This window comes from Danio rerio, chromosome 12 (genome assembly GCF_049306965.1).
Source record: "Danio rerio strain Tuebingen ecotype United States chromosome 12, GRCz12tu, whole genome shotgun sequence".
NCBI lineage: Eukaryota > Metazoa > Chordata > Actinopteri > Cypriniformes > Danionidae > Danio > Danio rerio.
This window is the reverse complement of record NC_133187.1, coordinates 32,177,162-32,204,020: the sequence shown is the minus strand read 5'-3', so window position 1 is coordinate 32,204,020 and position 26,859 is coordinate 32,177,162. Positions and strand designations below refer to the sequence as shown.

The following is a 26,859-nucleotide window of genomic DNA, read 5'->3' as shown; positions in this document are numbered from 1 at the left end:
ATGGTCACTCTGTCTGAACTCCAGCGTTCTTCTGTGGAGAGATGAGAACCTTACAGATGGACAACCATGTGTGCAGCAATCCACCAATCAGGCCTGCATGGTAGAGTGGCCAGACGGAAGCCACTCCCCGCCTGGAATTTGCCAAAAGGCATCTAAAGGACTCTCAGACCATAAGAAACAAAATTCTCTGGTCTAATGAGACTAAAATTGAACTCTTTGAAGTGAATGCCAGGCATTACGCTCATCACTAGGCTAATAGTTAATACCATTCCTACAGTGAAGCATGGTGATGGCAGCATCAGGCTGTGGGGATGTTTCTCAGCAGCAGGAACTGGAAGACTAGTCAGGATAGAAGGAAAGTACATCTAAAGAGACATCCTGAATGAAAACCTGCTTCAGAGTGCTCTTAACCTTAGATTGGGGCGCATACCGCCAAAATAATAATGGAGTGGCTTCAAAACTCAGTGAATGTCCTTGAGTGGCCCAGCCAGAGCCCAGACCTAAATACTTTTGAACATCTCTGGAAAGATCTGAAAATGGCTTTACACCGTCGCTTCCCATCCAACCTGACAGAGCTTAAAAGGTACTGCAAAAAGGGATGGGCAAACATTCCCAAAGACAGGTGCCAAGCTTGTGGTATCATATGCAAAAAGACTTGAGGCTGTGTACAAAGTATTGAGCAAAGGCTGTGAATATTTTTATGTACATGTGGTTTTTCAGGTTTTTTATTTTTTATCAATTTGCAACAATTTCAAAAAAATCTTATTTTCACATTGTCATTATGGGGTATTGTGTGTAGAATTCTGAGAAATAGATGAATTTAATCCATTTTGGAATAAGGTTGTGACATAAAAAAAAAGTAGAAAAAGTCAAGCGCTATGAATACTTTCCGGATGCACTTTAGATAGCCATAGGTTTTGTTCCATACTTTTTATGGACAGAATTTCAAAGCACAGCCTTGGGCAGGAGGGGGTCCGGTTCAGGGACCACAGGATTTCATCTGTTATTTGCAGATGATGTTGTTCTGTTGGCTTCATCAGACATGGACCTTTAGCATGCACTGGGGTGATTTGCTGCCGAGTGTGACGCGGCTGGAATGAGAATAAGCACCTCCAAGTCCGAAGCCATGGTGCTCCACCGGTAAAAGGTGGTTTGCCATCTCCAGGTTGGAGGAAAGTTTTTACCCAAGATGGGGGAGTTCAAGTATCTTGGGGTTTTGTTCATGGAAGGATGAAACATGAGATTGACAGGCGGATCAGTGCAACAGGAGCAGAAATGCAGTCGATGTACTAGTCCGATGAGGGAAAGGAGGAAGTGAGCCGAAAGGCAAAGCTCTCAATTTACCGGTCAATCTACAGCACGTTCCTACTCTCAGCTATGGTCATAAGCTTTATGTAATGACCGAAAGGACAGGGTGCACCTATATATATATAGCTTATAAGAACCTCTGTCACCCTGGAGGTGCTCAGAGTAGAGCTGCTGCTCCTCCACTTCGAGAAGTCAGCTGAGGTGGCTCGGGCATCTGTTTCAGATGTCTCGTGGATGCCTACCAAGACAGGTGTTCCAGGCATGTCACACCAGGAGGAGACTTTGTAGAAGACCCAGGACATGCTGGAGTAACTATGTCTCTCGACTGGCCTGTAAATGCTTTGGGATCCCCCCGGAGGAGCTGGAGAAAGTGTCTGGGGAGAGGGAAGTCTGGGGATCTCTCCTGAGACTGCTTCCCTAGCGACTCGGCCCCGGAGAAGTGAAAAAATGAATGAATGAATGAATAATTAATTAATACATGCATATACAGTGGTTAACATTTGAAGTGGACTATAACCTTTAATCAAAGTTGTCCTAAAATTATTGATTGACACGCATTTCTGTCCTAGAACTATTTAAAAAAAAAGTTTGAATGTTGCCTACTGTATATTTTCAGCCATAATATGTATAAACACATCCCTCAGTAAAAATCTTCAGAATTTAGATATGAATAAAACCAAATATTAATGTTTTGTATATGTTTTGTATAAGTGCTGCTAAAGTAAATATTTAAGGCACTAAATTAAAATCTATAGACACAAAAATCGACAACGCAAAATAAAAGAAGAGTTCAGCCAAAAAACCCAGAAGTGGTTACAAACCTTTATGATATAATATTATTTGAAAAAAGTGTTCAAAAAAATCGTCTTTTGTGTTTAACAGAACTCATAAAGTTTTGAAACAAGAAAAAGGGTGAGTAAATGATGAGATCATTTTCCTTTTTACTATCCCTTAAGATCTATAAATGTTCACTTTAGATTAGGCTTTAAAAAAGATTGTATGAAAAGCCCAAAAGCATTAAATCTCAAAAATTGACGGCCATGAAAAAGCCTTGTTTTTGCCTACAGTGTTCACCTTAACATACGGACCTTGAGAAATATATGAAGATCACAGAGACCCAAAAGGGATGGAGTAAAAAATAGGTTCATTTAAAAATACCTTCACGTACTGTACGCCTCCTCCGACACTAAAGAGAGTCCCATGGCGCACGTTCTTCTCCCTTGCCCTCCCTTCCTCGTCTCTCCTCTAACAGAAGAGACGCTCCGAAACAGTCTTGTGCCCTAACCTAGCCTTTCCCGCGGCTACATGCAGGCACAGATACATAAACTCAATCTGTCTGCAATGAACGTCAGTCTGCCCCACCGAGAGCGTCAATATGGCTTGATAATTACTAACAGTGCCTGTGGGCTCCTGGGAGCGTGGAGAAGTAACCCATTGAGAGCCTATTAAAATAACAAATCGAATTCTAGTTAAAACGTCCACATACAGAAAAGAAAAAACCATAATAAAGAAGAATGAAATGAGCTTTTTTATTATTAATTTTTTTTTTTTTACTTAGCAATTATTTAGAAAAAAGAACGAAAAAAAAATCTTAGATTTAGTGGTTTTTAACTGTCCAGTCACATAGAAACCTAAAAATAGGTTGTGAGGTTGTTCTCATAGAGCAGACGGCATAGAAAAAACCCAGTGCTGAATGAAATTTAGCTTACATTTGTGTACATTTAGGATAGAAAAATAAATATGCTTTTAAATTGGGTGAGAGTGTGTCCTATACTGACGTCAAAGGCCATGCGTACACACTATGGTATTTTGGCAAAAGTGACTTGGTAGAAGCGAGCCAAATAATGTAAGTGCCAACGTGGACCTGTTGTGTGACATGTTCTCATCCTCAAAAAACATGCACAAAATTACGCAACAGACCAAGAATTAATATTTTCCTGACATTTAAATAATTTAACATATTTTTAATTTAGTTGTTTTACATTTCTTGCTATTTCTGGCCACTAAAAGTAAATCAATAATTAGATAAATTAATATTGTAAATGAAATAAATACAAAATCAACAATAAAATAAACCAATAAATAGAAGAAAAAACTAATAAAACAAGATCAATACAATTAAAAATACATAATTAAAAGTAAATCAATAATTAGATAAATAATATTATAAATAATTAAAAAATCAACAATACAATAGACCAAATAATAAAAGAAAACAACAATAAAACTAAATAAATCAAAACACTTAACAAAAATTAAGAAATCAAAATCAATAAAATAAACTAAGAAATAAAAGAACACACCAATAAAACAAAATAAATCAATAAAAATGAATAAAATTTAAAATCAATAATTAACTAATTATATTATAAATAAATTAAAAATCAACATTAAAATAAACCAATAAAAGAAACATTACAACTTAAAGTAAATCAATAATTAACTAAATTAAATAATATAATTATTTATATTTAATAATATTATTAATAAAATTATTTATTAATAATAAATAAATACAAAATCAACAATAAAAAAATAAAACATAATACTAATAAAACTTAATAAATACAATAAAAAATTATAACTAAAATTAAAAGTAAATCAATAATAACTAAATTAATTTTATAATTAAATTAAAATTCAACAATAAAATAAACCAATAAATAAAATGAAACACTGATAAAACAAAATAAATCAATGCAATTAAAATAAGTAAATAAATAAAACAAAGCAATGCAATTCTAACAAGAAAGCCCATCATATTTTCTAGACATTATACTCTAGGTAAAAATCTGTATTTGTTTTTTTGTTTTTTTATGCATTTTAACGTATGTTTATTCTATAAATGTTTGGATAAATTTGTTTTCTTCCTGATACATTTATTTAAATGTATCTTTTTTATTATTTTGTTTTTAATAACTATAATTTTAGATAATCCTTTCTTTTATGCTTATATGTTTATTCAGTTATCTTAACTGTTTATTTATCGTAATTTTTTATTTTATTGTTTATTTGTTGTAGTTTTTTTAAATCATATTATTTTATCATATCATACTTTTATTTTTCATGCATATTTTGCATGTCCATGGACTCCCAAGCACTCCCTTGTGACTCTAGTCTAAAAAAGCCCAGTTCTGGAGGTCATGAAATATTTGAGCGGCTTGGGAAAGCACTAACCCTGCAGGAGTTGCTTGGTGAGGTCTTTGATGTTGACTGCCTGTTTTCTCTTCTGTGTGACCAGTTCGTCTCGTAATTCCTCCACTCGAGTCTTTAGTTGTGATGTTTCTGTTTGAAGCGATGTTCTCTCTGTTTGCAACGCCAGAACTTCCTCCTGCCTCTGTTGTTCCTCTGTCTTCAATCTGTCCGTCTGGAAACACACACAAATCATAGAATCCTTACAAATGACATCTATAATATGCCAACGATAGCTTTGTATGCATGTTATTCTAAGGACTTGTTGTATTTAAACTGGTCAACAATACACTTGGATACCATGATGTCTAGTATCAAGGTAATCTGACAACATTGCAGCTATTATGACATTAGTTCTAGTTTACTATTAACAGACAATCACACTATTCCAACAAAAAGCAGCACGGCTAACGTAATGAGTTTCTGCTTCAGTACACTTTTTAGAAATCTGATTTATTTTATTGAAGCGGTTCATTCTGCTGTTCTGGTGCAGCATTTTACAGCACATTTTGTGACGCTAACAAATAATTCAAAATTGTGGTTTACAAATGTTTTTGCTTCCATTACAAAAAGTTGTTTTCACATCACTATATTTTCTGGACAATATAGAGTATGTCACATCCATTCAAATCTGCATTTTATAGACAAAAAAGTCACATGGACAAGACTTTCTGTATAAAATCACAATTTACACTTTCATCTATTTAATTTAGAATAGGCTAGAGCAGCGGTGCCCAAACTCAGTCTTGGAGGGCCACTGTCCTGCATAGTATAGCTCAAACTTGCTTCAACACAATTGCCTGGATGTTTCTAGTATAGTTAGAAAGAGCTTGATTAGCTGGTTCAGGTGTGTTTAGTTGGGGTTGGGACTAAATATGCAGGACACCGGCCCTCCAGAACCAAGTTTGGGCACCGCTGGGCTAAGCTAACCCTAATAAAAATAACGTTTATAACATTTTAATTTACAAACCTCATAAATATAATAAACATTTATTTTAGTTTCCCCTCAGTCTATAACAAATCTTTCACATTTAAAGAGATAGTTCACCCAAAATTTTACTCATTATTTACTCTCCCTCAAATTGTTCCAAATAAAAGTTGAAAACCTGTAATCACTGACTTCCAAAGTAGAAAAAAACAAATACAATGGGAGTCAATGGTTACAGGCTTTTGGCATTTTTCTAAATATCTTTGTTTGTAAAAAAAAAAAAAAAAAAAAAATCATAAAGGTAGAATTAAAATTTTAGTTTAACTATCTCTTTAAGAGTATTCAGAGAGAAAGGCATAAAAATAAAAGTATAAAACAAAGAAATTTTAGTGACATTTACTATGATCTCTCTCATTTGACACAAATCCAAATTTGTTTGCAATTGTTGATGCCTCATGTTATCTGCAAGTCATTTTGAAATATAAATCCCAGCACTTTTCCTATGGTAAAAAAAAAACATTATAATAACTACATTAAGTTTTAATTGATTTAAAATTGTTCTCCTAACAAAGTTATTCATTGTTTGCAAACTAAATAAATACAGTTTTTATTTTATTTATTTTATTAAAAGCTTTATATTACTGCAATATAGATTATCTGCACCTGTAAACAGCTTTCATCTTCCAACTACTTTGAGGGTTAAAGTACTTTTAATAGCAAGTAGCTTGTTATTTGGCATGGTACGGCCATCCAAGTCATCTTTACACAGCCGATTTTAAGGTGACAATAAACAATTCAGTGTTTTACTGAATTTAGTAAAATTTTAGTAAAATGTTATGAATATTTACTCTCTATTAATCAAGTGGTTTCAAATCTTAATTATATTTTTTTGCTTCTGTTGCACATGAAAAAGAAAAAAATTGTGAAGAAAGTCAAAACCTGTAACCATTGACTTCCATAGTAGGAAAAACAAATACTATGAAAGTCATTAGTTTCATGTTTTCAGCATTTTTCTAAATATCTTCTTTTATGTTCAACAGAAAGAAAAAAAAAAAAACTAAAACAGGTTATGTGTCCGTTCAGAATTCAGTGTAAAGATGCCATTAAACAGATGAAACAGTTTGTGTAAATTTCTGAACATTTATGCAGCTTCAGGTTTGGTTTTTGTGCTGCCTTTGCTGTGTAAAGATGCTTTAAGCAACCAACAAATCATTGCTAGTGCTGTTTAACACATGTAGTCATCTTACCATGTCAGAGAGGCATCTCTCAGTGTCCTCTAGTTTGTTGTGTAGCTCTCTGGAGCTGCTGTTCAGTCTGTCCAGCTGAGCCTGTAAGCTGTTGCTCTCAGACTGGAGCTGAGCATTTTTACTGCTCAGCTTCTCAGTAAAGCCCAGAAGCTCTGCCTCTCTCGTCCTGCTGCCTTCAATGTCCCGCTGCAGGTCAGTGATCTGAGAGTTCAGATTCTCCACCTCCTCCTGCAAGGATGCAATCTCCTGCTCATCCCTGAAAAGGACAAGTACACATCAGACACGAGGACCAACACGTGTGGTTTGGTTAGTGTGCCAGCATTCCCACTGGACCAAACCACACCATGAAACTGTTTGACTGAAGATCCTAAAATAACACACTAAAGGCAAGGCAGTGTTTCTTCTAGGTTATTTTTTTTAACTTATCATGTCCCTTTCACCTGGTTGCACCTCCCAACACACAGGCTGAAAATATAATCTTTCATTTTGCTGGATTAAATAATAATAGACTGGCTCTATTATGAACCAAATTGTGCCACAAAGAGGGCAGGTGTTCCTCAGATATACACTAGTGTATACTTCAAGAGTTTCAAGACAAGTGTCTACAGCAGGGGTCTCAAACTCGCAGCCCGCGGGCCATTTGCGGCCCTCAGTGCAATATTTTGTGGCCCGCGCCGACCGCTGTACTCTGACAGAATTAGCAGAGCAGGGAGAGAGAGCGCTCCCCGCTCCGCTGATTCTATCCGTACACAGCGCGCTTGTCACTCAATGCGCGTTGTCGCGCGCGTTCTGATCAGCTGTGTTGTCGCGCAGTACTCAAGAGCGGTGTTATCGCGTGCCTACTGAAGGGCGGGACCGAGGGTGTGTCGCGTCGCGGGGGCACTTTTGATCATTTTGGAAGGGCACTTTCTATGCAAGACTAAAAAGGGCATGTGCTCTGCACAGGTTGAGCCCTATGTGTGCACGTGCCTGCCCTGCATCTTATATATATTGATATTATAGGTAGATACAGACTGGTACAGACTGATGTGACTGGAGTGGGGTGGGGGGTGTTTTATTTATACATTTATACGCCTTTTTTTAGGTGAGGGAATGGAAGTTTTGAGTGAGTTCCCCCACTTTTTTCCCTAGGACTTCAATAAGTCAAAGTACAGGTCTAGACTTAATGATGATCATCTTCAAGCCATACTGAGGGTCTCAACTGCTCCCGCTCTAAAGCCAAATGTGGTTCAGATTTGTGAGAAGAAGCGCTGTCAAGTCTCTGGCAGCAAGAAGTAGGCAAAAGATGCCATGTTCAGAAGAACTGTTCATAATCTTCACTCAATGTTCTATTAATGTTCAGGACACTTCATGTTCAGAAGAAATAATTAAAACTGTTAATAATGACATTTGAGGACTTTTTTTTGTGAAATCCCTTATGCGACCCAGCCTCACCCAGACTTTGCCTCCTGCGGCCCCCAGGTAAATTGAGTTTGAGACCCCTGGTCTACAGCAACTTCACAGATGTTGCATCACATTCAATGCAAGACAGTTAATCTCGTCACCAAACATTCAAAAGTTCACTTAAAAAAATGAGCAAAATGCCATAGATGAGATTAAAGTTTGAGAAATAGTGCATTTTAGATTAGTATAACTCTCATAGAAAACATAAGACTTCATTCAAGCCCAATAAGACAAACTTTTTACTAAAAGGTAAACAATACACACTCTTAAAAGGATAGTTCAGCCAAAAATGAAATTCTGCCATCATTTACTCACCCTTTTTAGTAAATGAAACTGAAGACTTTTTTTGCTGCATAATATGCACTGGACTTATATCTAGGGCCAGATGGTATCTGCAGACGTTTTTTGCAATTTCTGCTGAGAATTTTGGTAAAAGTCTGCGGATTTCAGCGGAATTATTTTGGGAGTATCATAACTAAAACCTTAATATACAAAATAAAAAATAATATCTTTTTAACTTTTATTTAATGTTTAAAATCCAAATCCAATTAGATTCACTGTAGTTGGTAAATAAAGCAAGTTTGTCATATAATTTATCTAGTAAAAGACAGAAAATGATACTGCACAAACTGCATTGTACATAAATCAGATGAACATTTTTACATTAGTCAATAATATTACTGAAATTAATTTAAAAACTGAATAAATATAGATTTACACACATTTAATCAAGTAAATGAACAGAATTAATGATGGGCTAAAAATCTGCGGAATTCTGCGCGTGCAGATTCCGGGTGGGCCTACTTATATCACACAAGGTACTACTTGTCCTTACATAAATTCCTCATACTATACGTTTCTGTCTATTATTTTACAATTTAAAAAGAAGCGGTATGTGAAAAGACTGAAATAGTTGTTAGAAACCTTCAGTTTACTGTATGTGTGGGGAGAAAAATCACAAGACATGATGGTCTCAGAACAATAATTCTAGAAATTTGATTTGCATGATATTGCTATCAAATTCAAAACATATACTCATAAACGTTGCTTTTGACCTAATACTTTTTTTGTATTGCTCCAGGACTAATTTCATACATTTATAAAATAATAAAATGTTTAGTGCGGTGCATTTATTGTTATTCTATAACTTTTTTATTTTTATTTTCAGCATTATAAAATCTAGATGATGGATAATAATGCCCAAAGTGTCTTCTTTCCAAAGATACATGAACTGTAAATGTCCACCAAATTATCCAGCAACTGTTACTGTTTTAGTTTGGAATGGTCATTTTTGAGAAATTGCCTCTGACGGTGACAAAAGGGACACCGATATAGTCTCAGAAAACATTTTACAGGCATTTCATTTTGCATCTTCATCAAATTTGAAATATAAACTCATGGGACACTTGGCTTTTAAGGCATATTTTTTCTAGGTTAATGCACTAATGTTTTCCTGTGTTTGTATATGAAAAACATATATTGAACACAGTAATATTTTTTTTCTCATTCCTTCATAAATGTATAACCTTTTATATTTTTGAGAGTGACTCTTCCTAGATTGACCATAGTAAAGCTCAAAATACCTACTATTTACATGTCGCAACGATGTGTAGCACAAGCTCTGTGATTGGTTGGCTTGGTAGCGCTGAAGAGGGTGGGTGGGATCGAGAGCCGCGAGCCCAATGAAGCAATTGTTTACAAGTGTTGAGTCCCGTGAAGGAGCTCTAGGTGCTGTTTTGTGTTTACCTGCCGATTCCCGCCTCAAAATAAGCGAGTTTGAGCCACTTAACAAAGAAACATCAACGAAGAAATTTGACACCGAGAAAGATAAACACCCACTGCCAGCTAGCGTTTCGAAAGTGTTGTTGCAGAGGAACACACAGCACGCAGAAGTATAAATGCACGGCTACGCACTTTGGATGCATCGTGGGTCACGCCGATCACTTGACGCAGAAGTATAAATCAGGCTCAAGTCTCACTGCCCGCTGTCTTGTGACCTCAGCTCATTCTGGCTGATGAGCCTCTGAACTCGCCATATACATCGTAATTTTCTTTTGTTTTATGTGGCTTTACACAGTCAAATGCCTTTTGGAATTATTTTCTACAATAATTAAATAATATGGCATGTCATCTCCATTTTCCAGGTGAGTGAAATTCTTATATACCACATCTAAAAATGTGTTTGTTTTATTTAGGATAATTTATCAATTATAATTTCTTTGGAACTTGAATGCACCCTAAAATCTGACAGATTGATTAGCTGCAGACTATATATGTTAATAATATGTGTTAATATGTGTTAATGTTTTTTTAATAATAAAAAAAAATAATAATAATTTTATTATTAAAAAATAATAAAAATTATTTGGAAGTAATTTTATGTTTTACTCCTATAAAAACATCAAAAGAACAATGCTTAGTGGCTCAATGTATTACAACAGTGTTTTTAAAAGACTAAACACTTTATTGATAGAGTACACAACCAAGCACAAGTGGTCAGAACACAAATGAGTCGCATGTCATAAAAAGTTAAGCATTTCTTTCAAAGAAAAGCCTGCCTAAGCAAAATGCTAGCAAGCTTCTGTAGCTCCACTGACACTCCGCCTCTTTTGCCTTGTTTGATAATCCCCGGTCGGTGCGATGATGCACGGAAAAAATGTCAACGGTTGGCCACGCGTACTTTAGATTTCTTTGTGCTCTTCAGAAACCTATGGGTGACGTCACGGATACTACGTCATTATCTTTTACAGTCTATGGATTTGATGTGGCAGCTGAATGCGTAGCAGAAACACTGCAAAGTCAATCTTGGGAATACAAATAATTCAAGAGTTTTAAAAACACTCTAAAAACAAGACTGAGCTAATGCAGTTGACTGACGGGCCCAGAAGAAGCGAATCAGAGCAGCCCCGGTGAGGGATGAATTATTCTGTCAGCGCTGCAGGGGACCCTGTGATCCTGCTACAGTGCATTACATCCACCTGCAGTTTCTGCATCAGCAGGGGACACCAACCGCTGGGAGATCAGTCAAGGTCAGGCTGCAGTACTGACGCTCCATGTTCAACAGAAACATGGCAAGATTACCAGTCTATGGGTTTAAGATGCAGACGCCATTCAAGACATACAAGTGAGAATGAAGACTGTCATGTTGACTGGATAACAATAGAGTAGACTGTAAATTTATAGCAACATGAACAAAAAGGAGGCTGAGGAAAGAGAGAAACTTCTAGTGGTATTTCATGCTGAATTAGCTTTTCTTTTATTAGCGTTCTCTTTTTTTCATTATTTTTGATATCATTACTTTAATATTAATGATGTTTCTTTATCTAACCAAACATATATTACGAATTAACTATATTCAGTAATGTGTATTTAGTAACACAGAAACATCTTGCATGATTTAAAATTAACCTAGATTTACAAATGCTAAAAAAGGGCTTATTTTTAATTTTTGAAACATTATGCAGTAATATTGATAACAGTCAAAACCCAGTATCATTTGTAAATTGAACTTGTATTAGATTATTAAAGAATGAATGAATAAATAACATTTCTTTTCGGCTTAGTCCCTTTACTGATCTGGGGTCGTCACAGTGGAATGACCCGCCAACTTATCCGGCAAATGTTTTATGCAGCGGATGCCCTTCACAGGAGGCTTTGTGCTTCACTCGTGTTCCAGTAAATCATCATCAGACAACGCAGGCTTCGCAATAACTGTCATCATAGGCTAAATGATCATTTTTGTTGTAGCGATGAGCACAAGAAATCATTCAAATGGAAAAGGGTTTGAATGAATTTGTGCAATCTCCCAAAAAAAAGCTGTGAATGAAGAAACACTGCAATTTTGGGGGGTGGGCAGATGTATGAGGTCAGAAAGTGAATTCACATTTTGTTCTATTGTAAATGACATCTGAAGGATTTTGTACGGATTCTCATGTGAAAAATCAAATAATATTAAGATGTTAAATTAAGGGAGACACAGTGGCTAGCACTGTCGCCTCACAGCAAGAAGGTCGCAGGTTGAGTCCCTGCTGGTTCATTTGGCATTTCTGTTTGTTTGCATGTTTTTCACATTCACGTAAGTTTCTTCTGGGTGCTCTGGTTACCCCCTCAGTCCAAAGACATGCAGTATAGGTGAATTGAATTAACTAAATTGGCCGTAGTGTAAGGGTGTAAATGAGAGTGTATGGATGTTTCCCAGTACTGGATTGCAGCTGGATGGGCATCCGCTTTGTAAAAATATATGTTGGATAAGTTGTCGGTTCATTCCACTGTGGCGACCTCTGATGAATAAAGAGACTAAACCAAAGGAAATTGAATAAATGAATGAATGTTACTTGACATACAAATTATTTCATATACAGGCTACACAGGTGAAATGCTTCACTCGTGTTCCAGTAAATCATCATCATCACACAATGCAGGCCCCACAATAACTGTCATTATAGGCTAAATGAAATATCTATTTTTGTTGTAGAGATGTGTACAAGAAATCATTCAAAATGGTAAAGGGTTTATATCAATTTGTGAATAACCTACTCTCCCAAAAACAAACTGAAACACTATGCCTTTGTAATTGAAAGACACCCTCTAGCTATTATTTTCCCTCTCCATTTACAGAGGCATCACACATGCACAATGTTTCATTTTATTTTTTAAAATAGCATTTAATTTGTAACTGGTCATTAACCATTAAGTTAATAATAAAATGTTAAATTAATATTAAGATGTTAAATTAACATTGCATTTTGCATTAGTTCAGTTATATCTGTCATACAGCTTTTCACATTATTATTTTTTTACATTTGGGGAAGGTAAAATTTACATTCCTGTATGTGTTTTTAACAACCAGAGGCATTTAGACCAGACCACCTCATGAAATGGTCTGAGCGATCAGATTAATATCCATATTAAATGCATTTCGAATGGCATTTACACCTTCCCCTATCATAGCTATCCAACGAGGGGGGAAAACAACTAAAGAAATTGTAGTTATTAGCACTAAAAATAGAAAATAATTAATCCCAAACATCATATCTGAGTGGAAAAATCTGATTACGGCATACACGAAATGTAGTCTGCAAGTTGAATAATAAAATAATGTATAATAAACATTAGATAAGATGGTGGGGAGTTCAGACCTCTGGTGTTGCTCTTCTAGTCTAGTGATGGCAGTGAGTTTCTCCCTCTGGTTCTGGATCTCAGCCTTCTGCCTGTTAATGATCTCTCTGTATTTGCAGAGCTCGTCTTCCCAGCGTGGCCGTTCGTCCTCCAGACACTTAACCTGAGGGCCAAAGAAGGTGCCAGAGCATCAGACTAATGTACTCTTACACAGAACCATTTCATAGCATAATCATCAGAAATGAGTTTCCACCTTGGTCCGCAGGGTGGTCAGTTCATCCATGCCTTCTTTAAAAGTCCTCTTCAGATCCTCCAACTCCTTAATCTTTGCTTTGTGCATCTGCCAATCAAACGAAATGACCATGACAACCCCTATTTGGCACATCACAGCGCCATTATTCCTTATTGTAATCGCAATCAGCAGAGGACGCCTGCTAGGCAACACTATGTTAATAATGCTAATGAGAATGCAAATGCTAATAACACCATTTCTTGCACAGGAGCGACTCGCTGATAAGGGTGTACACACTCTCATTGTGGGCCTCAGGTACTAATGACGCTCGGTGAATGGAGGCTCATTTATTCATAAATAGATTTAAAAGCAGGTGGCAAAGAGCCATACGGGACGAACTGCATATCTCAGATGCGCAGTGGCAGAACGGCTAAAAGAAGAGATATGAGGTGTAACGCGGACAAACATCTGCCCCCCCAAAAGCTGTAAAACTTAGTTTATGGGACTTCTGTTCCCTAGAGAAACCCATTACTGGAATATGAATGAGGAAATGTACGTCATCAGGGCTTTTTTCATAATTGTCTTCTATAAATGTTTACTTTTTAAAAGGAATTTGAGCATAAAAGAAGTGAAAGCGCACCTCTAGCTGGTCTGTTTGCTCTTGTTTTTGTTTCTCCAGCTCTCCCTTGGTCTCTCGCAGCTTTGCATCCAATTCATTTGACTTAATCTCCTCAGATTCCTGCAGGAAACAAACAGACGTTTCTAACAAGCAAATAGAAGCTGCAAATTAGTTTATATCCCCTGAGATTAAGATAAACCACTATAATTGTTTACAGCAGAACACTGTAGCAACCTTTTTAATGAACTGAAAAGCATATCTTCAGCTCATGATAGATGATTTATAATAGGTTTAGCATTTCATATGAAGGCAAGGTAAACGTTTGTATATGATGCCCTCTAGTGGGCTGTAAATGATACCTGATAAGTGCGGATCATGTCCTGGCAGTTTTTGCGAATCTGCTCCGTCTCTTCTTTTGCTTGAGTCAGCTTGGCTGTCGTTTCTTTTAATCTGTCTTTTGTTTCCTGTTATAAATGGACATCTCAGTTAAATGACATCTACAATACTGTGTTGATATTGTTAACTAATAATTGTTGATTAACATTGAGGTTCTATCTATCTATCTATCTATCTATCTATCTATCTATCTATCTATCTATCTATCTATCTATCTATCTATCTATCTATCTATCTATCTATCTATCTATCTATCTATCTGTCTATCTGTCTATCTGTCTGTCTGTCTGTCTATCTGTCTATCTGTCTGTCTGTCTGTCTATCCATCTATTTTTAGAGTTAATTTTCACTGATATATTTTTCAGTCAAACGTCCTGTGCTTAAATTTAATAGACCTGTGCTAACTTGAACTAGCAATGAAAATTGCATTTTTATAGCCAAACATTAAGAAAGATTATTTAATACTTTTTGATGATAATAAATAAACATTTTGCTCATCTTAAGTGAATTTATTACATAATCCATTTATTCAAACAATATTGCAAATGCCACTTTCAGTAACTGGGAAAAAAAGCTGAAAAAAATAAAATAAATACTAGATGAAAAGCCTAAGCCTTAAAAAAACTTTAAATAAATAAAGTTCTCAATAATACTCAATAATGTAAACAAATTAACACAATATAGATAGACAAAAACAAGGCAAAATGGCTAAAACTTAAATTAAAAATGTACTAAAAAAAAACTACTACACAAAATACACAAATACCAAAATAATAAAAATCTATCACTTCAATTAGAATGACTTGCAATAAAGTACATTATTGTGAAAGAGTCTATTGATAAATGTCCATTAAAAAAAAATTATATATATATATCTATATATATATCTATATATATATATCTATATATATATATATATATATATATATATATATATATATATATAATGTTAACTGTACCAGTGGCCATACTAACAGTTGATAACATTCTTTCTATTATAAGCAAATGTTTGCCTTTGCTTTATATGTTCAAGGCCTCGTATGCTTGGAGTGATTCTGGCTAGCTGCTAGTGTTTTTCATCATTCATCATCTGGAGAAATAATTCTGAAACCATTAATAGACTTCCTCTATATCAGTATCTGCAAATTGGACTTTCCAATTCTCATAGAAACTATCTATCGCCTTTGCTGTGAACTAGCATTCACTCAGGTTTACCTTGTGAGAGTCCGTTTCACTCTTTAGTTTGTTCTGAGCCCACTTTACTTTGATGACGTGAGAATTAATTTCCTCCTTGACTTTCTCCAGCTCGCGCATAAGTCTCGTCACCTCATTCTCCTACAGAAAAGTAAATCAAAGACAAACAGTTCTGAGAACGCACACACACAATCAATGCATTTCAAAAAGCATTAAGGTAAACTGTTTGTGAATGTCTGACCTTGGCGTCATAGAGCTGCTGCAGGCGTCCTTTCTCCTGGGCCAGCGTGTTTCCCCGCCGGGCCTGTTTGTCTACTTCTGCTGTGGCTTCCCGTAGCTTTTTCTCCAGCTGTTCCTTCTCCCTCCGCAGATCTAGCGCTTCCTTTTCACCTCGAACGTACTTCATGACCATCGTTTCCTTCTCCTGACGAGCCTCCTCACATTTTTTATTGGCCTGGAATGAAAATACATTTGTAAACAATGTGGTATATGCACACAAACTTTTCATTTTCAGCAAGCCAGGCAGCCCAAGCACTTCAGGTGAACTGTCTTGCTATTACAAAATAGCGACGTTTAAGTGATTTCTTTAAAAATCAATGATCTTCACCGTCTGATTGATATACTGTATGATATAAAGTGGGTATCAGACCGGACAAGAAGCACTGCATTAAATTGGTTGCATTAAAATCCATTTTTCTACACCATGTCTTTAAAGTATGGAAATTTATTTTACCCCAGAATTTTCAATGAGGTCTCTGCGCTAACCTGCTGCTATTGATGATGCTTGCGTTTAAACGGTCTTTCATCTCGTTTTATGCTTAAATAGCTAAATAAATGCATAAATCTATGAAACTGATATATATTATAACATCAATGCTGTAAAACCTTACGAAATTAAAAACAGTCACATAAACCTTTTACTAAAATACAAGGTGATTGTTGGCTGAAAAACACTAGCAGTGCATCTTAATCTTAATGTCCAAATATGCCTGATTCCATACATCTAATAGGTGAAAAGTAGAGGTAGAAGAGTATCATATCTAAATTCATAATATTCATGAAACAGTAGGCTCAATATAGTTGGATGACACTTTTGGAGAGATTCTGAAGTCCACTGTACACTTTAAAATCCCATTAAACAATAGGAGAGGATTTGTAAATGGTAGTAAAGCAAAGTATCTGATGCTAGAAGTCACATGACAATGACAAATTGGTGTGAATGTCATCCATACAGGCCTATTTCAGGGAGATTTGTATAATGTTATCAAAGAATGTTTGAACGTATATTTGATGTTCACAATAAATGTCATTTATATCGAATAAATTCTAATTCATGTTTGTTTTATACTTTAACTCTTCTTCAATTCCAAATAACAGAATATTTTTTTTTTTATTTAGGGGAACTGAAATTCATGTTCATAATGACGACAACAGCGGTAGCTCTGATAGTCAGCAGATAATAAAAAAAAACAGCAAATGCAATATTGCTGACTTTACATAATGTGTCTAGTTCTGTTGTGGGCATGATATGACAGACTTAAATTTTTGTGATATTTGCTTATATTAATTTGCTTATTATATTTGCTGATATTAAGTTTATTTCATGATATACAGCATTATAAAAATGCTAGGCAGTATGTGATTTTGGGCAGAATGTTATTTTATGAATCATGTAGAATTTGAACCCATGCCAATATATTAACCAGCTTAGATACACTGTAAAATGTGATTTTACTTAAAGAAATGTAGTAAAGCTATTGCCTTTATTAAGTTAATGAACTATGAGCATAATTATAAAAAAAGTCAACCTAACAGGTCCAAGTTACAAGTTGGCGCACTTTTTAAAAAGTAAATCAACTTATCGCTATTATTAAGGTAACAGATTTGCTCAATTTTTTTCCCCCAAGTAACATGAAAAATTAGCATGATACCGAAAGCTCATAAAAAAGTACATTACACAGAGGAAGCAGCTCATTTTCATAATTACCAACACAATCTACCAAAACCAGTTTAAATAAGCAGAGTTGATAATCTGATTGGTGTAGTCCTCTAACAAGCACAATTGCAGGCTTTTTTAGTTGTTAAACAATGGTGTACATACCAATAATAAAACTACCAACTGCAAACCTATTCTGCACTATTCATTTTAATACTCTCCTCCAATAAACGTATCTTCTGAAAGGGAAACTCCTTAAATGCACATGGAATAAATTGAACAGCAACAATAACATATTTGTAAAGGGTAAAATTTCTTTGGTAAATCCTAATGGCAGTCTTTTTTTTCCTCTCTCAATGTGGGCACTAAGCTGACACAATCTGTTAGCAGTTGTGGCCCCTGATGTGCAGTAAAATAGTGAAAAAGTGGCCCTCACACTTGACTGAGGAGTTTACAGGAGCATGAAGGGCTGTTTGAGCAAGTCTTTCCAAAGCAAACACAACTCTCTCACTATATTCCTGCAAGTTTGTGTGACGTCAATCCTCATTAAATGAACATACAGTACAGTGCAAAAGTCATAGGCCACTAGTATTTCCACCAAAAAAAATAAATAAATTTGATGGATTTAATGGTTTAAATTTGGTTATTTTTTAAATATTTTTCTTGAGCATGTCAGCTTGAAATATTAATTTACAATTCCAAGCATAATTTTTGTCATTAATTGTAATAATACAGTGAGATTATTGTATACACAAGGAGTCTGACAACAGCCAGTGCTCCACACAGAGATCTGATCAGATCATCGTCCAGTGTGTCTGGTATGACATGAAGAAACAGAACAAACTGAGACAATCTAAATCCAGAAAAACTGACAACATCTTTAAGATGCTTTAAAAAAAAAAAAAAAAAAACACCTGCAAAGCTACCTGAATAACTAAACTATTGGAAAGTGTACCAAGTGTTTAAATGCAAAGTGTTGTCATACCAAATGTTGATTTTATTTAGTTAAAATAGATAAGTTACAGTTGAAGTCAGAATTATCAGCCTCTCTGAATTATTAGCCCCATTTATTTTTCCCCCAATTTACGTTTAACAGAAAGATTTTTTAACACATTTCTAAATATAGTAGTTAAAGTTATTAGAACTCATTTCCAATAACTGGTTTCTTTTCTCTTTGCCATGATGACAGTAAATAATATTTTACTAGATATTTTTCAAGACACTTCTATACAGCTTAAAGTGACATTTAAATGCTTAACTGGGTTAATTAGGGGAACTAGGCAGGTTAGGGTAATTAGGCAAGTTATTGTTTAGTGATGGTTTGTTTTGTAGACTATCGCTTAAAAATTGCTTAAAGTGGCTAATCATTTAGACCTTAAAATGGCTTTAAAAAAATAAAAACAGTTTTTATTCTAGCAAAAATAAAACAAACAAGACTTTTTTCAGAAGAACAAGTATGATTAGACATACTGTGAAAATTTATTTGCTCTGTAAAACATAATTTGGAAAATATTTAAAAAGAAAAATTCAAAGGGGGGATAATAATTCTGACTTCAACTTTAATTGATAAACAAAATGTATCTATGTATAACTTTCGAAAGCATCTAATTTTTTACACAAGTGACTAAAACTTTGAACAGTACTGTAGCTTTGAAGGTAGGTTTTTTGAAGCCTCTAAGAGAAAATAATGTTTGGAAACATAAACTGATATTTCAAACTGACATGCTACAGAAAAAATTTTTTGAAATAACCAACTTTAAAGCTTTTTTTTTTTGGTGAAAATACTACTGTATATATGTAGAGTATACTGTATACACTCTACATTTACTAATTGTAATGAGTTAAAAAAAAAAAAAGAACAGAGATAATTGGAAACCAGCACCTGAAATCATATATATGAAAGCAGAATACAAAACATGACCTCCTTTTCATTTAACCAAGCCTGGAAGATTGACGTAAATTCATTTTAAAGATGCTGAAAGGGCACTGGCTGAAAACTAGACATAATTAAGCCAGCGCTATTGTGCAAGCAGATCTATGTTTGGACTGTCTCTATGCCGATGACCTCTCACCTGTTCGAGTCTATAGGCCATCTCCCTCTGCATCTGCTGGATGGCATTTTTAGCAGCCTGATCCTGGTGAACCAGTTTGTCTCTGGAGTCTTTTAGTTCTTTCGTTAGTTCCTCCACCCGGCTTTCAAACTGGTTAAACAAGAGAGGCGATCAGTCGATTGTAGAAACCATAAACATATTTATGTTGAAGACAACAGAAAGCTCTGATAGCCAGCAGATGATCAAAAACTCCAATATTGCTCAATATATCTACATTTTAAGTTCCATTCTTGGCATTTGAGAGCATCTTTTTGTGCTAAAATGCTGATGTGCATTTCATGATATGCAGTATTATCAAGATTTTAACATGAGAAGTTTGCATTAACAGTCAGACATAATAACAATTTGTGCACTTTGTGACTGTATTGCTTATAAATGTTCAGAGCAAACTCTGAATTTTTTTTTTTTTGCAAAAGAATTTACTTATTTGACCTTATTGTAATGAATTAAATCAAAAGCAAGAAATAATTATTTTTGTGTAAGAAATTCTGTTAATAGAAGTTATGAACAGTTAGTTATGAACTCCTTTAAATACAACAGTTTTGACTTTGATTTCAATGAAATATTAAATCCTAACTATGAAATACATGAAATTAGGGCTGCACAATATTTTCTTTCAGCACTGATATTGCAATGTGCATGTCCGCAAGTCACATAGGAGGATATGAAATGTTAAGTTGGGGTTATAGTCGATCTACAATTGAGAAATACACGAGATTTGTGGAGTCATCGCAACGTATACCCATAACAGAGTGAAACTATGATTTGCATGTGTTTTAGAGGCATTTCAGGAAAGTGTAAAGTATTGGGACACAATAACGTAAAACATTTGTAACTTTAATTAAGAAAAAGTTGACTGATTTATTAATACAACTATAGTTAACTTACATTATATTATTAAATTTCTGTTTTTGAATTCTGTTGGACTATCCGGAAAAACCATAAACTGTTTATTTGACTTTTCTATATTTGTATTATTGTATTTTATTTTTCTATTATTTTAATATACAGGATTCACACCTTTCAAAATCGACCCAACCAATTTTTTTTTTCTTTCCCACACAAATACAGCTCTTCAAGCCATCTGATGAAATTGTATTCATATTGTAAAAAAGCGAGCTGAAACGGTTGCTGTTGAGAGTGGTTGCTTCTTCAAATAGAAATACAGACATTACTTTGAATTCATTGAGTGTGAAAACAAATATTGCTGTGAAATGCAGTCTATGTCCAGTCTCTATAGAACTTTCGACTGCTTTTAACTCAATCAACAACTTGTTTAAGCACCAGAACAGAAAGCATTCTACGACAATACTCGTCACAGAGGAGAACAACAGCTCCCCAAAACAAAAAACACAGCAGCCCAACAGTGTAACTTAAATTTTGTGCAGGATTGGGAGTGAAGGTGTTCTTCTCAATGTGAAGAGAAGTGTAGCTGCTTATGGGGCCATTTACATATCGCGTCTTTTGCTTGCGCGCATATAATGGGAGCGCATAGTGCTCACGCTCGCATTTCCCAGGCACACCCACTTGAAAACCGTGAGTCACGTGACAAGGACTGCCTGATCAGCTTTATACTTTGGAATGTATACATTTCGGTAGACTAATTACCTCAGGCAAACACAGAACACGCAAACACTGTAGTGCTTTTCATACTATGGATGTCAATGGCTACAGGTATCCAGTTTTCTTCTAAATGTCTTCTTTTGTGTAAAAAAAAAAACAAACTGGATTGGAAAAAGTGAATGATGGCAGACTTTTAAGTTTTGGCTGAACTCTTTTGAATATGTCAAGATGGTGTGATCATCCCATTGTAATGTTTTCAGTGAGTATTAAATGACTGAAAGACCTGCAGTTTATTTTGTATTTTATAGGTATATTTTATATGTTTTGAAAGTAACTTTTAAGTAAAGTAACTCATAATTAGATTACTTTTTACATGAAATAATTAGTAATTTAATCAGATTACAATTTTCAAGTAATTTGTAATCTATTACTTTTTTAAAGTAACTTACCCCACACTGAACGCAACATATTGTGTTACTAAATGTAGCGTCCATTCTATTAAACTAAAATTTAAATAAGTGACCCTTGAATTAAATTAATAGAAATAAGGCTCTATTTGGGTATCAAAACATAAATAGTTCCCATTCTGGCAACCACGTGTAAAAAATAAATAAATAAATAAAATAAGTGTTAAGCTTTCATCACGATGCTACAACACAATCAATAGTAAAGGGACAGGCAAGCCTTTATTCAGAAGAAGGGTTTGTCTTTGTGGCTTCAGATGCCTGTTCTGACTTCAGGAGAAACCATGACAACAAAACGAGCACAACAGTTTCATGTCATTACTGCAACACTTAATTACTCTTTCTCCATGTGTCCTCCCCAGGCCGCTCAGTTTGATTTGTGTTCTTAGCCTCTATGATAGAGGGCTCTTTCAGACTAAACTATGATCTGGCTTAGCCAAGGGTCACTCTCACACAAACCCGTTTTTCCAGTATCAGATGAAAGCTCTTCAGCAAACAAGTGTTCTCTAATCAGTTCTCAAGGGGCAGTGGTGGATGACCATTCAGGTCCTGAAAAGGCAGTTAAATGATAAATAACGCCATTGAGATTTCTAGTGAATACACTAGAAATTAAACTGTATAGTATAGAGTATAGAGAATAGTAAAAATTGTACAATATACAGTTGAAGACAGAATTATTAGCCCCCCTGTTTATTTTTTTCCCCAATTTCTGTTTAACGGAGAGAAGATTTTTCCAACACATTTCTGAACATAATAGTTTAATTAACTCATTTCTAATAACTGATTTATTTCATCTTTGCCATGATGTCAGTAACTAGTATTTTACTTGATATTTTTCAAGACACTTCTATACAGCTTAACGTGACATTTAGGAGCTTAACTAGGTTAATTAGGATAACATGGCAGCTTAGGGTAATTAGGCAAGTTATTGTGTAACGATGGTTTGTTCTGTAGACAATCAGGAAAAAAAATTAGCTTAAAGGGGCTAATAATTTTGACCTTAAAATGGTTTTTAAAAAATTAAAAACTGCTTTTATTCTAGCTGAAATAAAAACAAATAAGACTTTTACCAGAAGAAAAAATATTATCAGACATACTGTAAAAAAATTCCTTGCTCTGTTAAACATAATTTGGGAAATATTTTAAAAAGAAAAAACAAATCAAAGAGGGGTGAATCATTCTGACTTCAACTGTATATGATATACAGTAGTCAACATTTGAAGTGGATCGTCAACTTTCTTCAAAGTGTCCTTAAACTTTTTTTGAAAAACATTTGAAAAACATTTAATTCACTTTGAATGTTGAAAACTGTATATGATTTTTTTTTATTCTGGAAACTAAACACTTGTTATTGTGACCAACTAGAAAAAACATTTCAATTAAAGGGCCATTCTACCAGAAACAAACATTTTTAATTATAAAAAATGTGACAGGGCCTGACCTTTAAGCTTGTCATCCCCCCCAAAAAAAAATCTAACAAAAAACAAGCATAAAATCATAAAATTCAGAACACACCCATGATCACTGTCCGCTTCTTTTCCATCAAATGAAGTCACTTCCAAGTCATAGCCTTAAAGATGTATTGCAGACATTTTTTGTTACCTCAATTGTGACAGGACTGACAGAAACATGGGGGCAATTGTAAATGTATTTTTATTTTATATTTATAACAACTTAAACTTGCTATTTCTAAAGTTTTTGTTTCTAAATAACAGCTTTTATCATTACAAAACTATTTAAGCTGCAGGTTCAGTTGGGCTGAGGACAAGGACAATGACAGGGTTTGTACATTTGTAAATCTGAGTACCAAATGAATGACATATTCCTTTACAGAAATCAACCATCAGTCCCTTTCTAAAATGTTTGGGATGAAATACATTTTATTCACTGTATTTATGTTTTTATTTCAGTAAAAGATAATGTACGTTTCTAGTAGAATGTCCTATAATTTTACAATGATATAATAAAATACAAATTTAAAACAATATAATTATATTAATGATATAATATATGATATTAGATTTTAATATATTCTTTTATATTTTATTTTATAATATAGTTTTATAGTATTTTTAGGTGACAGAAAAGGCATGTTATGAACATACAAAAGATTAATATTTGCAATAAATGCTGTTAAACAGTACTATTCACTCATTGAATAATTCTGGAAAAATCATGAAATGAAAGTATCAACAATGAAATGAAAACAATGAAGTACAATGAAAGTATCAACCCCCTACTGAAACTGGAGTAGTCTTTGGTGATTACATTTACACAACATGAATACATTGCTAATTTATTTAAATACACCGTATTTATTTTTTATATAATAACTTTTCACAACATAACTGAATTTCTATATTCACTGCTTGTTCAACCGACTTATCTACAATGAGCTAAATCAACACAATTCTTGACGTTTGTTGGAGGCCAACTTAATTCAATTCAATTCAATTCAATTCACCTTTATTTGTATAGCACTTTTACAATGCAGATTGTGTCAAAGCAGCTTTACATAAAAGATTATAGTACATTGGAACAGTGTAGTTCAGTTCAGTCCAGTTCAGTGTGGTTTAATAATCACTACTGAGGGTCTAAACACTGGGCAGAGCAGATCCATCGATGGGTAGCTCTACCGTTCTCAAACCCCTGCAAGCTAGTGGCAACAGCAGAGAGGGAAAAAAAATTGGCGAAAGTGAAAAAAAAAAAACTTTAGAGAAACCGGACTGAGTTGGGCACCATTTTAATTTATCCACGGACCAAACGTCTTGTGCAGATCTGTAGTCTCAGCGGCAGAGGCTGGAAGCATCGATTTATTTGATTTTAATTGATTTATGTTTAACTCACTTAAATTTGTAAAAAAAATTTGTGTTAAGATACCATAAAGGAAATGTGTGGAACCCATCTTTTTTGTGTACATCAAATAAATGCAGCCTTGATGAGCATTAGACAATTATTTCAAACATTCGAAAATCTCATGACTGCAAATATTTGCATAGTAAATGCAAGTATGCATAGCCTTTAGGCAACATGTGAATTTTACACTTAACTGCACAAATTTTGCACCACTGTTTCTTGAATGCTTCAGCGTATTACAATGTTTGGACAGACATAAACTCAAACGTATAAAACACAAAGCAAACAACATATGGTTGCCATTACCTTCTTAATGGTGTAAAGATGCTGTTTCTCTGTCTCCATCCTCTTCTTCAGCTCATCCCTCATGTTGTCTTTTTCAGAGCAGATGCCCAGAATCAGCTCCTGATGTTTCTTATTCTCTTCAAGCAACCTGAAAAACAGTTACCAGCTTTCACTACTAATAATAGCAAACAGCAATGTACTTTAGCTGTTGAACTTCTTGTGTCATATAGGATTTGACTGGTAAATAAAGCATATTTGTGCTAAAATGTTGATTAAAATCACACCAAGAAGAAGTGCTATTCTTTTTCTCAATTAAGTAACAGACAGCAATATGCCATAACGTAAAAAGGCAATGTGAGATTAGCATAGAAAACAGGTGTCTATGAGCATCACTGTTCAGACGATATTAACAGCAGGCTGTGGACCGCTTCCAATATGAGAGTCGGCCAGATGCCCTTGCAAAAATTAATAAAGGCAGAACAGGAGGGGGGTTTAGAGGAGAAAGACTAAGGGTGACCACAGCTTAAAATAATCAATGGCACCACAACAACATAAATCATCCTTTACAGGAGTTATGGGCTTTCAAAAAAATAAAATAAAACACAACCAATCTACTGTGTGGATTTTACTTGCAGGCTGCAGTAACAAATATTTAGTGCAGGCACTGTTTCATTTAGAACTCTTGAGTTATGAGTGTTCTTTGAATCTTATGGGTCAGTTCTTTCAATGAATGAAATAAAATTGACTCTGAATGCATAACTGCTCTTTTGAATCCTCCAAACAATCATTCATCCTGTTCTGAATAAAATGTTACTTTTATAGTTCAGAATAATTAATGCAATCACATTTAATAGTTCACAAAAAGCACTCACAATTTGATTATCAATAAAAATAAAAGATAATCATGATTTTAAAATGTCATGTATTAAAAATTTTACAAAAATGGTAGGAAAATACAGAAGAAAAAAATACTACTGGAAATAAAGGTTTAATTATTATTTTCTATTTAATTTAATAACAATATTATTATACTAACTAGCTATTACCTTTTATTATAATCTATATACGTTTTATATAAAATGAAAAATCTCTCTTTATTTACTCACTCTCCGCTTGTTCCAAACCTAACCAAATTTCCGAGAAACACAAAAGAAGACCTTCTGAAGAATGTTGGAAAGCAGAAACTACTGACTTTAAATTATTCATTCATTCATTCACATTTTCTTTTTGGCTTAGTTCCTCAATTAATCTGGGGTCGCCACAGCGGAATGAACTGCCAACTTATCCAGCATTTGTTTTACGTAGCGGATGCCCTTCCAGCCGCAACACACCTCTGGAAAACATCCATACACACTCATACACTACAGACAAATTAGCCTACCCATTTCACCTCATGAAATGCCTCATGCCTCGAACCAGCAACCAAAACTACCATAATTTCACCCTCCGTGCCTCACCTTTTTGGTACAGTCACCAACACCCCCACCCGTCATCAACCTTGGTATAACATCCAATCGCCGCATTAAAATCGGTCCATGGTAAAGTTATTAACACCACATACCCCCCACCCCCTGATTCTCAACTTTGTTACTCAGACCACCATGACAAACATATATAGATGTATTTGATAACAAATGATATATAAATGTAAATATCTATGCAATAAAAATAGTATGTATAGTTTTGTTTCTATGTAAGTGTGTATACAACATATACACACACAATACACATTCCATATATAATGTCAAAACACACTTTTATTTTAGATATGATTAATCACAATTAATCTTTGACCAGCACTACTTTAAATAAACCTTTATAATGTTTATTACACCTAAATGCATGATATAAACACAGCTTCTAAACCTGTCCTTTAAATTATATTTAAAAATTCTGTAATTAATATTAATAAATATAATTCTGTTTCATTTCCCTTGACTGTCTGATACTTCTATGGTGACAAATAG

The 26,859-nt window shown here is 34.5% G+C and overlaps 1 protein-coding gene across 2 annotated transcripts in view; it reads right to left on the bottom strand.

The window, feature by feature from the left end:
* ccdc186 (si:ch211-225b10.4) overlaps window positions 1–26,859 on the bottom strand; it is a 55,588-nt gene that overhangs the window by 22,760 nt on the left and 5,969 nt on the right. For both annotated transcript variants that reach the window (XR_012388060.1, XM_009306762.5), the window contains exons 3-12: window positions 24,914–25,040; window positions 19,686–19,814; window positions 15,919–16,131; window positions 15,699–15,818; window positions 14,447–14,551; window positions 14,109–14,207; window positions 13,490–13,576; window positions 13,257–13,399; window positions 6,676–6,931; window positions 4,486–4,675 (exon numbers count right to left, since the gene is read on the bottom strand). Coding sequence is in view for 1 of the 2 variants with exons in the window: in XM_009306762.5 (XP_009305037.2) it covers window positions 4,486–4,675; window positions 6,676–6,931; window positions 13,257–13,399; window positions 13,490–13,576; window positions 14,109–14,207; window positions 14,447–14,551; window positions 15,699–15,818; window positions 15,919–16,131; window positions 19,686–19,814; window positions 24,914–25,040 (1,469 nt within the window). In the remaining variant the exon portion in view is untranslated. The remainder of the gene's footprint in view (window positions 1–4,485; window positions 4,676–6,675; window positions 6,932–13,256; window positions 13,400–13,489; window positions 13,577–14,108; window positions 14,208–14,446; window positions 14,552–15,698; window positions 15,819–15,918; window positions 16,132–19,685; window positions 19,815–24,913; window positions 25,041–26,859) is intronic.